Genomic DNA, 17,071 nt, shown 5'->3' with positions numbered 1-17,071 from the left:
AAGTAAGCCAGTCTGCTGTGAACCTTTGGTTATATAGGGGCTAAAAATTAAATTTTATTTTAAAACAATTATCATATTTCCTATAATTGATTTCATTATGCTGTAGGGAGACTATTACGTTTCTTTTATCAGGATTTTTGCTTTTGAAAAACAATCCAAAGGACATGACGTTCGTTAATTAGTAATTCTGAGTTTTGTAACATTACCGTACCATAAGAAACATCTGAAGTGAAATGCAAAGACACATTATTTTATGGAAAAATTTAAATGTGACACCATTTTTCCCTAATTCATCCAAAAGAGAGTGAATGCTAATAAAATGTTTTTCTGATTCAAAATGATTTAAAATAACTAATAATTTGGTTGAGATATCTTAATGATAAGAGTAAACATTTTATTCAGATAACCATTTTAAATGTACAAACTTAGTTTCGTATAATTTCTTTTATGGTAAGAGTAGTTTGATGTGAAGAGCTACTATTAAAAATTAAATGTAAATAAAATAATTTATTTTTTCTTCTATCGAGACAATCCACTGAATAATGAAAGTTCTAGAACCCATTCTTCTGTGATTGCAACAAGCAAGCTATCAGTAAATTCTTCCATCTTTCACAAAGATGCTGCTACATTAGAACCCCCATCTTCAGCTAAGATTACATTTCAGTGTAAACACACAAGTGCCCTTTCTTCCCATGTTTTGAACAAGGAAGACTTAATTGAAGACATTTCACAGTCAAACAATGTAGAAAAAGTTATTGATAATTCAGTCTCTTCTTTTACAAATGAAAGCACTTACTCTATAAAATACGGATCTTTAAGCAGTGGTGTCCACTCAGAAAATTCTCATAAGGAGATTTGTAAGAAAGATAACCTTCCAATATCTTCATGTGAACGTAGTATTTTTGAATATGAGGAAGATATTCCATCTGTTACAAGACAAGTACCAAGTAGAAAGTATTCAAATGTTAGAAAGATTGAAAAGGATGCCCCTTTTATACACATAAACTGTCACACAAGCGAGAATACATTGGGCAAAAACTCTCTCAATTTTTCTGACTTGAACCACTCAAAAAATAAATCATGCTCTGAAGGAAATGAAAAAGGAAGCAGCACATCTCTGAATAGTTTATTTTCTTCATCATTAAGTGAAAATTGTGACTTGCTAGCATGCTCAGGGGAGAGTAGAACTGTGGCACATTCTCTTGATAACATTGTTGATGACAGTGGACTAAATAAACTTAAAATTAGATATGAAGAATTTCAAGAACATAAACAAGAAAAGCCAAGTCTCAGCCAGCAAGCAGCACATTATATGTTTTTTCCCAGTGTTGTTCTTTCGAATTGTCTCACTAGACCACAAAAACTATCTCCTGTCACATATAAACTACAAGCTGGCAGTAAAGCATCCCGGCTAAAATTGAATAAAAAGAAACTTGTGGGTCATCAGGAAATTTCTACCAAAAGTAATGAGACTGAAACCACAAAAAATAGTTGTATGCAAATTAATCCATATACTAGCAATCCTGAGAAAAATAATGTTTCAGCAAATGATGTAATTAAAGCCACTTGTGGAGCTTTTGAAAACAAAACATCCACAGAAAGTTTTTTAGACTGTCACTTTGGAGACGGAACCTTAGAAACTGAACAGTCCTTTGGACTGTATGGAAATAAATATACACTTCGGGCCAAACGCAAGGTAAATTATGAAACTGAAGATAGTGAGTCAAGTTTTGTAACACATAACACAAAAATTAGCCTACCTCATCCCATGGAAATCAGTGAAAGTTTGGATGGAACACTCAAATCTCGAAAACGAAGAAAAATGTCTAAAAAGCTACCCCCTGTCATTATAAAGTATATTATTATTAATAGATTTAGAGGGAGGAAAAATATGCTTGTGAAGCTAGGGAAAGTAGACTCTAAAGAAAAACAAGTAATATTAACAGAGGAAAAAATGGAACTATATAAAAAACTTGCACCTTTGAAGGATTTTTGGCCAAAAGTTCCTGATTCCCCTGCAACCAGATATCCCATTTATCCACTAACACCAAAGAAAAGTCACAGAAGAAAATCAAAGCATAAGTCTGCTAAGAAAAAAAATGGTAAACAACAAAGGGCAAATAGTGAAAATATTAAAAGAACTTTATCTTTCAGGAAAAAGCGATCCCATGCTGTTCTTTCTCCTCCTTCACCATCTTACAATGCTGAAACTGAAGACTGTGACTTGACTTACAGTGATGTTATGTCTAAACTAGGTTTTCTTTCTGAGAGAAGCACAAGCCCCATCAATTCTTCTCCACCTCGCTGCTGGTCTCCCACAGATCCAAGAGCTGAAGAAATTATAGCTGCTGCAGAAAAAGAAGCAGTGCTTTTTAAGTGTCCTAACGCATATAATTGTAGGACAGCTAATTCTTGGGTAGGAAAAAATAGTCGACCAAGAGTGCAAGCTAAGAAATCAAAAACAAAGCTTGTTAATCCCTCTGTAGTTACTAAGAAGAGAAACATACGGAATCAGACAAATAAACTAGTAGATGATGGAAAAAAGAAGCCAAGAGCCAAACAGAAACAAAGAACAAATGAGAAGAGTACATCAAGAAAACACATAATGCTTAAGGATGAAAAAATAAAACCTCAATCTGGTGCTGAAGTTAAGTTTGTGCTGAAACACCAGAATATGTCTGAGCTCACAAATAGTTCTAGCTCTCAAGTACTTTTTAAGCAGAAAGAGGTATCCTTGGCAAGCTCTTCTACAGATCATCCCCTTACTGCTCCACAACCTACTGGAATCAGTGCACAACAGAAGTTATCTGGATGCTTTTCTTCGTTCATAGAAAGTAAGAAGTCTGTAGATTTGCAAACATTCCCAAGTTCACTAGATGAGTTTCATTCATCAGTTGTTTGTGGTTCTGTAGCACCTGGAATCTCAAAAATTAATATTCAAAGGTCTCATAATCAAAGTGCTATGTTTACTTTGAAGGAATCAACCTTGATTCAAAAAAATATATTTGACCTTTCCAACCATTTGTCTCAAGTAGCACAAGGTACTCAGATGTCTTCAAGTGTAATGTCTCCAAAGAAAGAAGAGAATACAAGTACAAAAAAAAATTATGTGCCATCTACTGGGAAATTAAATGAATATAATTCCCTAGAATCAAAATCTGACCAGATATATGCTCCTAATTTTTTGCATTGTAAAGATGGTCAGCAGCAGATTGTGTGTGTGACAGAACAATCAAAGCACAGTGAAGGTAGTTCTCCCCGAAATGTAGCTTCTGAGGAAAGCCAAATACCTAATAATTGCATTGTAACTTCCTTAAGAAGTCCAGTCAAACAAATTGCATGGGAGCAGAAACAAAGGGGCTTTATTTTAGATATGTCAAATTTTAAACCTGAAAGAGTAAAACAAGGGTCATTGTCGGAAGCAATATCACAAACCAAAACACTTGCCCAGTGTAAAAATCAAAATACATCAACACCTTCATCATTTGGTGATGGACAGTCTGGACTAGCAGTTCTAAAAGAATTGCTACAAAAAAGACAACTGAAAGCACAAAATACAATTACACAAGACCAATTATCTAATAAACATCAACCAAACAGAAATATTTCTGGTTCCCTTGAACATATCAAAGCAAATAAACGGACACGATCAGTAACATCTCCAAGAAAACCTCGAACTCCCAGAAGTACAAAGCCTAGAGGGAAAACTCCTAAATATCTAAAAGTAGAGTCTCTAAATTTACAAAACTCTGGACAGTTGGATAATTCATTTTCAGATGATAGTCCCATCTTTTTTTCAGATCCAGGTTTTGAAAGTTGTTATTCCCTTGAAGATAGCTTGTCTCCTGAACATAATTATAATTTTGATATTAACACAATAGGTCAAACTGGATTTTGTAGCTTATATTCTGGCAGTCAGTTTGTCCCAGCTGATCAGAATTTGCCTCAAAAGTTTCTAAGTGATGCTGTTCAGGATCTCTTCCCAGGACAAGCTAAAGAAAAAAGTGAGTTTTTAAGTCATGACAACCAGAAGTGTGATGAAGACAAGCATCATGCTTCTGACTCAGCCTCATGGATTAGATCTGGAACTTTAAGTCCTGAACTTTTTGAGAAATCATCCATAGATTGCAATGAGAGTCATCGCCACAACCCATGGAAAAATAGCTTTCATCCTTTAACAACTCGATCGAATTCAATAATGGATTCTTTCTGCGTCCAGCAAGCAGAGGACTGTCTTAATGAAAAACCCAGATTAAATAGGAGTTCAGTGAGCAAAGAAGTGTTTCTTAACCTCCCACAGCCAAGTAATTCAGACTGGCTTCAAGGTCATAATAGGACAGAATTGAGGCAGTCTCTTGACTCAGTTAATACCTCTTTTACTACAATACTCTCCTCCCCTGATGGTGAACTTGTGGATGCAGCCTCTGAAGATTTAGAATTATATGTTTCAAGAAACAATGATATATTGACACCAAGTCCTGATAGTTCACCAAGGTCTACCAGCTCTCCCTTACAATCTAAAAATGGCAGTCTCACCTCTCGCACTGCTCACATTCTGAAACCACTTATGTCACCACCAAGTAGAGAAGAAATTGTGGCAACTTTGTTGGATCATGACCTTTCCGAGACTATTTACCAGGAGCCATTTTGCAGTAATCCTTCTGATGCACCAGAAAAACCCAGGTAATCAGAAAAATTGTTTTCCTCTTTCGGTCACTTTGAATAATTACTTTAAATGTAACATTTGATACCTGATTGCTCATTTTGTATATGATATTGTACTTGAAAGTATTATTAAGAAAAATTTGTAATTATAGGTTTACTAAGAGAATCTACAATTCAATTACTTCTAGACAAATGTGCTTAAGTTAATGAGTATTGGATTTCAGTCACTATTATTTAACATCGTATCTCCTTTAAGGATTAGAGAATCAGAGGCTCACAGTAACATAACGCCAAATTTAAAAGAATGTATAGTACTATAAAGATATAAAATGACTTTTTTTTTGTATATGTATAGCTGGGATCAACCCCAGAGTCACACACATGCTAAACAGGCATTGTACCACTGAATTATATACAATATGTACCATATACAATGACATTTCTTAAATGTTAAACTCATAGTTTTTTTAAAAACTTTATTTTTAAAGGGTTTAAAATGATAATGCTAGCCATCTGTGATTATAACATTTATTTGAAATAAGCAACTTATATAAAGAGAAAAGGGCTCACTGTTTTAGAGCTTCCAGTCCATGATCTGTTGACCTTGTTTCTTTAAGCTTTTGACAAGCCAGCACATCATGGCAGGGAGGGCATGACACCAAGGATCTACAGTCTATTCAGGGGCACACCCCAGTGACCTAAAGACCTTCTGGTAGGCACCACGTAGGTTTTCCACCACTTCCCAGTATTGTCAAGCTAGGCACTGAACCTCTTAATACATGGGGCTTTGGAGCATACTCAAGATCTAACCCATAGTAAAGAGCATACAGTTACAAATGGAGGTTTTTTAAATTATTGTTTCAAGGGCTGGGAATATGGCCTAGTGGCAACAGTGCTTGCCTCGTATACCGAAACCGTGGGTTTGATTCCCTAGCACCACATATATAGAAAACGGCCAGAAGTGACGCTGTGGCTCAAGTGGCAGAGTGCTAGTCTTGAGCAAAAAGAAGCCAGGGACAGTGCTCAGGCCCTGAGTCCAAGCCCAGGACTGGCCAAAAAAAAAAATTGTTTCGATTACAGACCACTTTCTTTTCATGTGGTTTCAATATCTTCAGTCTTATTTTTAGTATTGTTTAGTATTTACAATTATTAGAGGTTCCAGTAGGCTTTGATGTTCCTTATCATTCAGGAAAATAATGAACACATAGAGCAAATAGCCAGGTGGGAATCACAGTACTAGTCTATAAGTACTGGAATAGTTATCATACCAACTTCAAGTTCAATATCTAGTAAGAACTAATTTGGAGAATATGATTTAGTCCAAGAGGTTTAAATGATAGTTTTGTCCATGCCCTAGCTGCTGTGATCCCATTTACTTGACCATTTTGTAGAGACAGGTAGTTTATTTCCGCCATCTAGTCAGAAACAAAAAATTGTGGGCCCCTGCTTAGATTAAATTATGGAAGGAGTAATGAGGACCCAACTAAAGCAGAGGCCATATTTTGTTTATGCACTGACCTTTAGCAGCACTATTGTTGTTGACACTAGTTTAAAACATGCACACCAAAATAAGGAATCAATTCATTCTTAGCGCATGTAAAAACGGTTTGAATGATACAATGTGACAGTTTAGACTTATCAGTAGTAACCATGTACCACTGTGGTGGGGAATGGTGTTAATGTGAGAGGCTATGTAGTACAAGGGAAGTAAGGAGAATTTCCATACATGCATCCATTTTTTCATGAATCTAAAAATTCTCTATAAAGAATTCTTGAAAAAAATTAAGACAGATGAATACTAGCCTTTACCTAGTAAATAGCAATAATTCCTGTATGATTCTAGTTAACAAATTTGAGCTGGAGATGTAGCATAGCGGTAGGACATTGTTTTAATTTTTAGATACTAAATTACCTATCATATAGTCATTAATTTTATGTGCTAGTAGTTGTTATCAAGCTATAATATTTGTCTACCTTTAAAATAGATGGATAACCATTTTTAAAAGAATGTTTTAATACAAATCTATATTCAATATGGAAAGTATAGGAATTAAAAAAGAAACAAAAATCAGAAGTTTTTATATCTAGTGATAGCCACCATAATATTTTGATATGCTATTTTTAAAAATGTGTAGTATGTTTTATTATTATAGTCCACTATTATAGATTATTTCACTAAACATTGTTTTATAAACATTTGCAAAATTTATGAGTTGTGCCACACTAAGTGGAGCATATCTGTAATCCCAGCACTTGGAAGGTTGAGGCAGGAGGATTGTGAGTTTGAGACTAGCTTGGGAATCATAGTGAATTCCAGGGCTGCCTGGCCTGCATAGCAAATATGTATCTGGTTGATTTTTTTGTTTATTTTTGTGCCAGTTCTGGGGCTTGAACTTAAGGCTTGGATGATGTTCCTAAGCTTCTTTTTGCTCAAGGCTAGGGCTCTACCACTTGAGCCATAGCTCTATTTCTGGCTTTTTGGGTAGCGTAGTGGATATGAGTCTCTCAGATTTTCTTGCCCAGCAGGTTTTGAGTAGCTAGCATTACAGGCATGAGCCCCTGGCACCCAGCTACACGTATATATCTTTTTTATTTTTTAAGTTGGTTAGGGTCAGTGAGGATGGCCCAGTTGTTAGAACATGTACTTAGCTTGCATTGTTTCTTAAAGCATTATTTTAATTACTACTTAGTAGTCTCATGTATATGTTAATTGGACAGAAAGGTTATTTTCTGTTTTGCCAATAAGGATAAATTGCATAACTAGTATATTTGAGAAATTTTCTCTAGAGGCCTACATATAGACTTTCAAAAAAAATTAAAACTATATATATTGTGAAATTGCTATTTTGCTGATAACCTAAAAACAAAAAGATTAATTCACCATAACCTCACAAATAAATATTCTTCAGAACTTTATTATGACTTCTGTTTCATCCATGCTAGATTTGGGTATAGTTACATGGTATGTGTACTGGCTTCCTTCAGCAGCAATAATTCTGTTTCTAATTTTCACATAGCATAGGTAGTGGGTTCAAGAAAAGTACTAGATGCTAGTTGCAAACTTGAGTAATAGAAGCCAAGTCTTTTCATATAAAGGGTATGAGAACTGGTGTAACCCCTGCTGCTCCATCTTTGGTTCCAAATCACAAAACATTAATCCAGTTCAGTTTTATCTAGAGACCACTACTTTGGAGAGATTGTATTTTAAGAAAAGTGATTGAAAAAGCCTAGATCTTCATATATATCCATAAAAAATTATTATGAGGGAAAAAAGTAGCAACATAAGTAAGTGGTCTCAATGGGTTTATAGAAAGCTAAAAGTTTTACATAGTATTCATAACAATTAGAAACTTAACCAGAGTGGGCACTTATAATCTTGTTTATTCAGATTGCTGAGATTTAAAGATCACAATTCAGTGGCAACCTAAGTAGAAAAATCTGGCAGAGACTCCAGTTAAATAATAATAATAATTTAAAAATTAATTTAAAAAACCAGGATTGGCTTAAGCAATAAGAATACTATCGATGACCATAAATGCCAAGCAAGAACAGTATCTGTAAATGACCAGTCCTCCACATACACATATGTTTATACATAGACTCGTAGTATTTAAGCTGTACATTTTGCTCTGCCAACTCCTTTAAGTTCTTTCTACACGCCCACCCCCACTGTGGTATTTTGAGAAAGGGTCTGTCTCATCATATAGCCCTACCTAGAACTATGAAGCCCAGATTGGCCTTGAAATCATCGTCGTCCTTCCTCCCGAATGCTACCATGCCTGCCCTCCTAAGTTCTTATGTGTCTGCCCCGTACTTATCATGCTTTCTGTTGTGTTTTTGATGATACTAGAGTTTAGGGCCTCATACTTACAAGGCATAAAAATCTATTGTTTCAGCCACACTGAATCTCTTTTTACTTAACAGTTATTTTTCAGATAGTATCTCATGCTTTTGCCTAGATCACAGTCCTCATTTGTGGCTGGGATGACAAGTGCATACAACATCCTCAGCTTATTGGTTAAAGTGGTGTCTCGCTAACTCTTTGTCTGGGCTGAGCTTACACCACAATCTTCCCAATCTTCACCTCCTGAGTAGCTGGTATTACAGGCAGGAGCTACTGTACTCTTCCCTTTTTTTAGTTTTTTAGTGCTGGAGATGAAGCCAAAGATCTTGTCCATGCTGAGCACATACTCTGCCAGTGTCTCCAATAAGCATGTGAAGTTTTTATGATTGGGAGAATTTGGGGAATCTGAAGATGTGTTTGAATTGACTAGCTTTACTAAACTGCTGTAGATAGTAGAGAATATAGGAAGATTATATAGATGAAATTCAAGGATATAAGCTCTGAATGATAAATTGCCCCATTGTTTTTACCCATGTAGGATAACAGTGGAGTCTTACCTAAAGATTAATGGAACTTAGTAAGTTGATGCATTTGTGTTGCAGGAAAATGTTTCATGGGGCACTAAAACAAGGAATGCCTTTTCCTATTGCATTGATGCCTTCCAACAAAAATTAATTTGGCAGTCATATACCTGTGAGGAAAAGCACATTGATAGAGTGTTCCTACCTAAAATGGGGTAGATGAGAAGAGAGATGAGCACATTTAAAACTCCAAAAGCGACTCTAAAATTTGTTTAGATAAGGGATGAAATATTTTTGTAATGCTCTTTGAGAAGAAATATTTGTTCTAAAATTTATTTATAGGGAGATTGGTGGACGGCTCCTCATGGTAGAAACTCGACTTCCAAATGATCTGGCAGAGTTTGAAGGGGACTTTTCCTTGGAAGGACTTCGTTTGTGGAAAACAGCCTTCTCAGCAATGACTCAGAATCCCAGACCAGGGTCACCCCTTCGTAATGGCCAAGCAGTTTTCAATAAAGGGTCAAGTAATAGCCATAAAAGGGTTGAAGATAAAAAAATTGTGATTATGCCTTGCAAATGTGCCCCAAGTCGACAACTGGTCCAAGCATGGCTTCAAGCCAAAGAAGACTATGAACATTGTAAAAAGTTCCCTAAGACTGAGCCAATTGTAAAATCTTCTGAGCAGTTCAGTTCTTTAGTTAATCCAGATGAGAAACCGGTAATGCCTCCACAAATGGATGCAAGTCCACATATACGTCCCACTGTGTCACATACCAAGGAGCTTGTTGCTAATTCTCAGATTGCTTTAGTAGCACCAACCACAGGATGCAGTCAAACTTTAAGTACAAGTCAGATGTTGTTACCTATTGTTCCTGCAGATAATCCTGAGAAAGAAGATGACAGTAACTATTATGTTAGTGATAGCTCCCCTGATTCTCCAGTAATTGCCCCTTGGCAACAAGCAGCATCCTCAAATTTCAAAACATTAAGTGGCGATGATAGTCCTTCATCACCCATAGAGGAATTGTGTTCTCTGGCTGTTGAGAACTTCATAAAGCCAATAAAAAATGGTATACAAAAAAGCCCCTGCAGTGAGCCTCAGCACCCACTAGTGATCTCTCCAGTAAATGCTGTGGCAAGAACTGAGAAGTATGAATCATTTTGCCTTCATAGTACACCAATTATACAGAGAAAACTTATGGAAAGGCTTCCTGAAGCAACTGACCTTAGCCCTTTATCAACAGGTAAGTGAATAAGTAATGTAAAGACCCTTACAGTGTAAAGAGATCAGACTATAGCAAAAATCTTAACTTTTAAAATGAAGTTTAAGCTAATAAGAGATAGTTGTTATGTTTTAGAAAATTAACACGTGGGAACATTTTAATCCTTCTGCTGTAAAATCTGTTTCCATCCTATCCTACTACCTTTTAGGTGAAACACCCTTCAGAAACCCATACTGTCTTTTCAGTTTGATTTTCCCCATTGGCTTTTTCACACATAGCCACATGTCTCTCACCATTCATTTACTTACCTGTTTATCCATTTATTTACTTTCATGGTTCTAGGGAATCAAACCCAGTGCCTCACACATGCTAGGCAAATACTAGTCCATTGAGCTTTACTCTTTTTTTTAAATTAATTAAATTTTGTTGACAAGGTGTTGTGCAAAAGGGGTACAGTTACATAATAAGGCAGTGAGTACATTTCTTGTGATAGCTTACAAAATGAGGGTGTAAGATATCACAAGAGCTTTACTCTTAACCCCTCTTTGTGGTGGTACACAATTGTAATCACAGCTACTCAGAAGGTAGAGATGAGAGGTTCACTGAGGCCAGCTAGGGCAAAAAGTTTCCAAGACCCCATCTCAACAAACTAAGGGTAGTGAGTTATATTGGTAATCCCAGCTATCCAGGAGGCAAAAGTGAAAGGATTATAGTCTGAAACTAGTCAAAGCAAAAAGCTGGAGACCCTATCTGAAAATAACTAAAGCCAAAAGGGCTTGAAATATGGCTCAATGATAGAGCAGCTATCTAGCAAGTGTGAGGCTCTGAGTTCAAACCCTAGTAGTACTGCTGTAAATAAATAAATGAACAAATGAATGAAATAGAAGCAAAAAACAAACGTTTCCTATAATTTTTTGTCTCCAGCCAGCTTATGTCTACTTTCTCCTCCACTTTAAAGCCAATTTTTTAAAAAAACACCCATTTCTCTAGTTTAATGTTGTATTTATCTCTCCCTCCCTCCCTCCCTCCCTCCCTCCCTCCCTCCCTCCCTCCCTCCCTCCCTCCCTCCTTCCTTTCCTCCTCTGGACCTGGGCAGTGTCTTTGAGCTCTTCAGCACAAGACTAGCACTCTACCACTTTGAGCCACAGCACCACTCTAGTTTTCTGCATGGACTTTCCTGCCCAGGCTGGGTTTGAACTTGAACTACGATATTCAGATCTCACTTCCTGAGTAGTTAGGATTACAGGCATGAGCCACCAGCACCCAGCTACTCTTTTTTTCTAGTCCACTCTAAATTGAGTTTCATCCCAATCATTTCACTGTTACAACTACTAAAGCTAGTAGATTTCTTCTAACCATATGCCTTCTAAGAAACCTTTGTCCTGTGACCACATTTTCCTTAAAGGACCTACTTCTCATCTTTGTTTATCTTATATTTCAGTTTCTTTCCCTGAAACATCTCCCTCTTCGCAATTATTACCTGAATGTTAGAGTTTATTAAGGCTTAAGCCTTCTTTATATTTTTTCCCTAAGATGAATACAGGTAACACAAATTTATGTTTCTAGTTCAGAACTCTGTTTCCAGAACACTATATTATGCTGCCTGTTTATCATTTCTACCTGATTAATCAAAGTGGCCACAAGATTAGTATTTTAACACTTATTCACAATCTCACAGCACACATTTACTACTGCCTTCCCAGAACACACATGTTCACATGTGTCCCCACATAGAAACCCATCTAGTCGTCCTTCACTTTTCTTCCTAACGCCTACTTGAGTCCTTCAATAACTATGGTTTCCTGTTCATTATCTAGTCCTGTCATTTATTTTCTAAATATTCCAAATTGATGTATTTCATTCTGTTCCTAGGCCAAGCTCTTATCACCTTTCCTCTAGACTTCTACATCAGCCTTCTTACCCACTCATTACAACAAAGTAATCAGCACAAATCCCTAATCTATTCCGTTGTTATTCTTCAGATTTCAGTTCAAAGAAGCTTTGGCTTACTCCTGTTGTTTAGTGTTATTCACTTTTCCACAGTTTTGCTTTCAACAATCCCAAGTAGCCACAGAACACTGTAGTCCAGAAATTATTGAATGGAAAGTTATAGAAATAATTTGTAAGTTTTCAATTCTTTTTTGTTCTGAGTAGCATGATAAAATACCACATTTTAGGATATAAACCCTTTGTCCGTTTGGTCATCACTTAGTAGCCATCTCAGTTATCATGTCAACTTCTGTGGAATTGCAGTACTCTGTTTACATAATCCTATTTTCTTAAGAACAGCCCCAAAGCACAAGAACTGTCATGCTGGCTGTTCTTAGATGCCAGAGAGAAACCATAAAGTACTTTATTTAAAGGAGAGAGCAAAAGTGTAATAAGATTATGTTAAGAAACTGGCCTCATTCACATAATTTACATTACAGTATATTACTGTATGTTTATTTCTAGCTATTTTTACTTTTTACTGTGCCTAATATCTAAACTTGATCATAGGCATGCATATATAGAAAATACATGCACCAGGTTCAATCTTATTCATAGCTAAGGTATCTACTTGGGGTATTGGTATACAATCAGGGATGGGAAACTTTTTTTCTGCCTGTGACTGGATATTTATAATTCTATCAATGAGTAAGAAACTGGGTGCAGTGAAATGCGCCTACCACATAGTTATGTGGAAGAATTAGTTTTACTTCTAAATTATAAAATACTTAGGGAATTTCTAGAGCAATACTCAAAATTGTTCAAAAAAACAAAAGTTTTCTTTGAAACAGAAGCAGGTTATTTTGATGTATGAGTAAAAATGAACTTTCTTTTTGCAGAACTGAAAACACAGAAGTTGAGCAATAAGAAAGGAAGTAACACTGATGCTCTTAAAAGAGTACTCTTAACAACTCAAAGGAAGGTAATTACACTAGACATATTTACAGTCAATGGAAGATCCAGTCTTATTGTTAGAGTTCAGTTAGGTAATTGATAAAACCTGTGCCTCAGTTAGATTTTTTTTCATTGCTTATATTTTTCATCATTATTTACATATCTTTGAGACAGCAAATTGCCTTTTTAAAGTATTTTTTTAATCCTGGATCTAAAAGATTCTTATATGTAAACAGAAATATTACAGAGAAAGTGAATATGATAGCCAAAATGTGGATTATGAGGATACAAATACATTAACTGATTACTGCCAAAATCAGAACAGTCCAATGACAGCAGAGCTCAAGTAAGTGATTTTTTGATCCCACCGAAAACATATCCGTTTCCTTGGTTTATTTTTCTCAAGTAAAATTTAAATTTTTCAGTTTACTTCACTAAGGAAAGCAACATGATATACTACTGAAACTGAGAAGTTGTAAGCATCTTGATTTAGATACTAAAAATATATCACTTAGAAGTATATATGGTTATGTGGAAAACAAAATATAATTAGATATATTTTTGGAAAAATATGAATTGGAAATCATAGTGACACCTCATCAATATTATATAAAAATTTTTAGTATGTATACCTATACTTTTTAAACTTTTATAAAATTGTTTGTTATTTACTAACAACTACTGCCAGTGAGTTATAAAATAAACCAACTTTTAAAGGAGAATGGTAAATAGGTTTAAAAGCAGAAATAAGGAAAGAAATAAATGACATTTCATCTGAATGTTTGAGTATTTTGTTAATTCATCTTGCAGGTACATGTAGTACTAGAGTAAAATACAAATTCACTTTCAAATTTTTTATAAAATTTAGACAATGTAGTTGCAAATCTATTAAATACTGCTTGTCTTTTAAAAAAGTACTCAAGATAAATGTCCATATCGCAAAAATGTCAGCTCTGAACCAGAGTTGTTTTTTGTGTTTGGGACTAGCAAAAACAAAGATCACCATATAATTTGGTTACTTGCATACATATATCCAGTTACTAGAATAAATTTTTTTCTTGAACTTAAAGATATGATATGTTTAAACACATAACATATATTGTCTAAGTGGCAATAGGAAATGAAAGAAAATTGTTACTCATTTATCTTTTTCTGGCTGTGTGTCTTTTTAATAGAATCAATTTGCAGCAGTAAATTCTCCCAAGAAAGAAGTGTCTCAGATTGATGGGCCATCTTTGAACAATACTTACGGTTTCAAAGTCAGCATACAAAACTTACAGGAGGCAAAAGCTTTACATGAGGTAAATTTGCAGCAGTAAGAATACATATGCTGTGTTTATGTTTATTCTGTAGAACACGTTTGAAAATAATGAGAGAAGGATCTAGTGAATTCCATCTTTATTTTTATCAAGTAAAATTTACAGCATGATCAGTGGTAGTTTCATAGTTTTCACAAATCTAGTAATTGAAGTTTAGTTTATAGATGCTAAGTATTTGTAAACATTATAATTACAACATAAAGTATATATTACTCTTATCATATCAGTTGTCACACTTTTAATGTGACTTCTATTTATATTTTCTTTTTGGTTGGTTGAGAAGGCTAGAGCTTGCTGCAAAGGGGGACAAATTAATTTATTCATATAATCTAGATAGCTACTTTATTTTCACAGTGTAATCTATATGCCAAAGACTAGGTCATTATCTTACCAAAAAATATATAAGTCATAATGTCAAATTGAAAGAATTTGTAAATGAGTCACTATAAGTTTATCTGTAGTTTAGAAAGCCTCTGAAAGCACACTGACTAGCAGTAAGATGGAAATCATAGTATATTTCATTATTTATGTTTGTGCTTTCATTCTGTTTAACAATTGAGAGCTTAAAATTCAGAATAGACAGCTGAAGAATGAAATTTTAAATTTTATTTAATTGTAATTATTTTGGATTTAAATACTGATACTCAGCTTACACATTAGGAATCTTTTAAAGTATGTTTTGAACAATTTTAAGTATATAATATAACCATTTCCACTGTAAACTATGAAACTAAATACAGGTGAAATTTTGCCATAGAAATTTAGCATCCACACTGAGCTCCACTGTGAATGTAAAATGCATATTGATTTTAGATATTCAATAAGTTAAAGAACATTAGTTACTTGTTGAAATTATGGTATTTTTAAATGTGCAGGTCAAGCATTCTTAATCCAAAAGTCCAGGATCCAGGGCTGGGAATATGGCCTAGTGGCAAAGAGTGCTTGCCTCGTATACATGAGGCCCTGGGTTCAATTCCCCAGCACCACATATGCAAGAAAATGGCCAGAAGTGGCGCTGTGGCTCAAGTGGCAGAGTGCTAGCCTTCAGCAAAAAGAAGCCAGGGACAGTGCTCAGGCCCTGAGTCCAAGGCCCAGGACTGGCAAAAAAAAGAAAAAAGAAAAAAAAAAAGTCCAGGATCCAAAGCTTTTTGAGTACTGACATGATGACACATGTGAAAAACTCCATGTCTACTCTCACATGACAAGTTGTAGTCACAGCAGAGATACACTCAAAATATTGTATAAAATTATCTATAGGCTGAATGTATGAGTTGTGTAAGAATAATAAATCAGCTAGCTCTACTGGTGGTTCATGCCTGTAATCCTGAATACTCAGCAGGATGAAATCCAAGGATTGCAGTCCAGGCAAGAAAGTCCATGCAATTCTTATCTCCAGTTAACCAGCAAAAAAGCTGGAAGTGGTACTGTAGCGCAAGTATTCAAGTGAGCAAAAAACTCAGGCAGGCCCTGGATTCAAGCCCAGCACATGTACGTGCACACACACACATAAGTGAATTTTGTGTTTGACTTAGGTACCACCCTTGAGATATCTCATTATGTATGTGTTAATATTCCAAAATCCAAATGTCTGGATGGAAGCATTTTGGATAAGGAATTCTCAACCTACATTGGATTAAGTTTTTTAAATGTTTTAAGATTAATTTATTTTTACTTTAAAAAATTTTGCACTAGAAAATTGTAGATTGCTTTTGGTTTATATTATATTTCTTTTGAAAAATATCAATTTTGCAGTTGCTATATGAACCATTTGAAAGTTACATTCAATTTTGTTAGAATTCAGTTAGAACATAGTATATTGATCCCTGATTTATTCATTTGTAATTTTTTTATTAGTTATAGGCATTGTTCTACATAACCTCATTTCAGGATCATGGCCCTTATGAAGTTAAAATTACTGAAAATATCTGGTTAATTACTTGCATTTCCCTGTCTTCCTATACATTCTTAATAGCCACTTTGTGGTCAAAAGAGGAAGTGAACCCAAAATGACAATATCCTCTCCCATTGTCTAGGGAACTCTCTTGCCATCACCGGTTTCTGTTACTTTGGACTTAACTCTCTTCTGCATTATCAGCACTCAATGCTTAAGAGTAATCCTTGTTCTCCTTTTGCCTAGCAACACTTACTGAACCTTTCTCATTACATGTTTGCTTGAAATAATGCCCCTAAAAATAGTATATTTTTTTATAGCAAGGAATAGAGGAAAAACTTGAACATAAAATTCTAGTATCAAAATTTGTTATTTGGCCTGAAGTTGTCTTCACAGTCTACTCTATACTCTTTCCCACATCATTATCATTTTTAAATTAAACTGTTTCTTTTGTTCTATTTGGGCCTGAGAGGATTTTTCCATTCAAAATTTGGCTTTTACTAAATTAAGTTAGTACATGTTAATCATCAAGTTAAAATCCTGAAGAATTACATTTAAAAGTTCTAGACCAGGCACTGGTGACTCATACCTATAATCATAGCTATTCAGGATGCTCATGAGATCTGAGGATCAGAGTTTAAAGCCAGCTTGGGCAGACAAATCAAGACTCCTATGAAAAGATGAAAGTGGAGGTATGGCTCAAGTGGTAGGGCCAGCCTTAAGAA

General features: G+C 35.1%; 1 protein-coding gene across 7 annotated transcripts in view; it reads left to right on the top strand.

Annotated features, from left to right (window-relative positions):
- Rev3l (REV3 like, DNA directed polymerase zeta catalytic subunit) overlaps positions 1-17,071 on the top strand; it is a 146,041-nt gene that overhangs the window by 83,695 nt on the left and 45,275 nt on the right. For all 7 annotated transcript variants that reach the window (XR_007212086.1, XR_007212087.1, XM_048353922.1 and 4 more), the window contains 4 exons: positions 528-4,683; positions 9,373-10,274; positions 13,082-13,164; positions 14,312-14,437. Coding sequence is in view for 5 of the 7 variants with exons in the window: in XM_048353922.1 (XP_048209879.1) it covers positions 528-4,683; positions 9,373-10,274; positions 13,082-13,164; positions 14,312-14,437 (5,267 nt within the window). In the remaining 2 variants the exon portion in view is untranslated. The remainder of the gene's footprint in view (positions 1-527; positions 4,684-9,372; positions 10,275-13,081; positions 13,165-14,311; positions 14,438-17,071) is intronic.

This window comes from Perognathus longimembris, chromosome 9 (assembly GCF_023159225.1).
Source record: "Perognathus longimembris pacificus isolate PPM17 chromosome 9, ASM2315922v1, whole genome shotgun sequence".
Lineage (NCBI taxonomy): Eukaryota > Metazoa > Chordata > Mammalia > Rodentia > Heteromyidae > Perognathus > Perognathus longimembris.
Note: the sequence above shows the minus strand (reverse complement) of the source record. Positions and strands in the feature narration are given on the sequence as shown.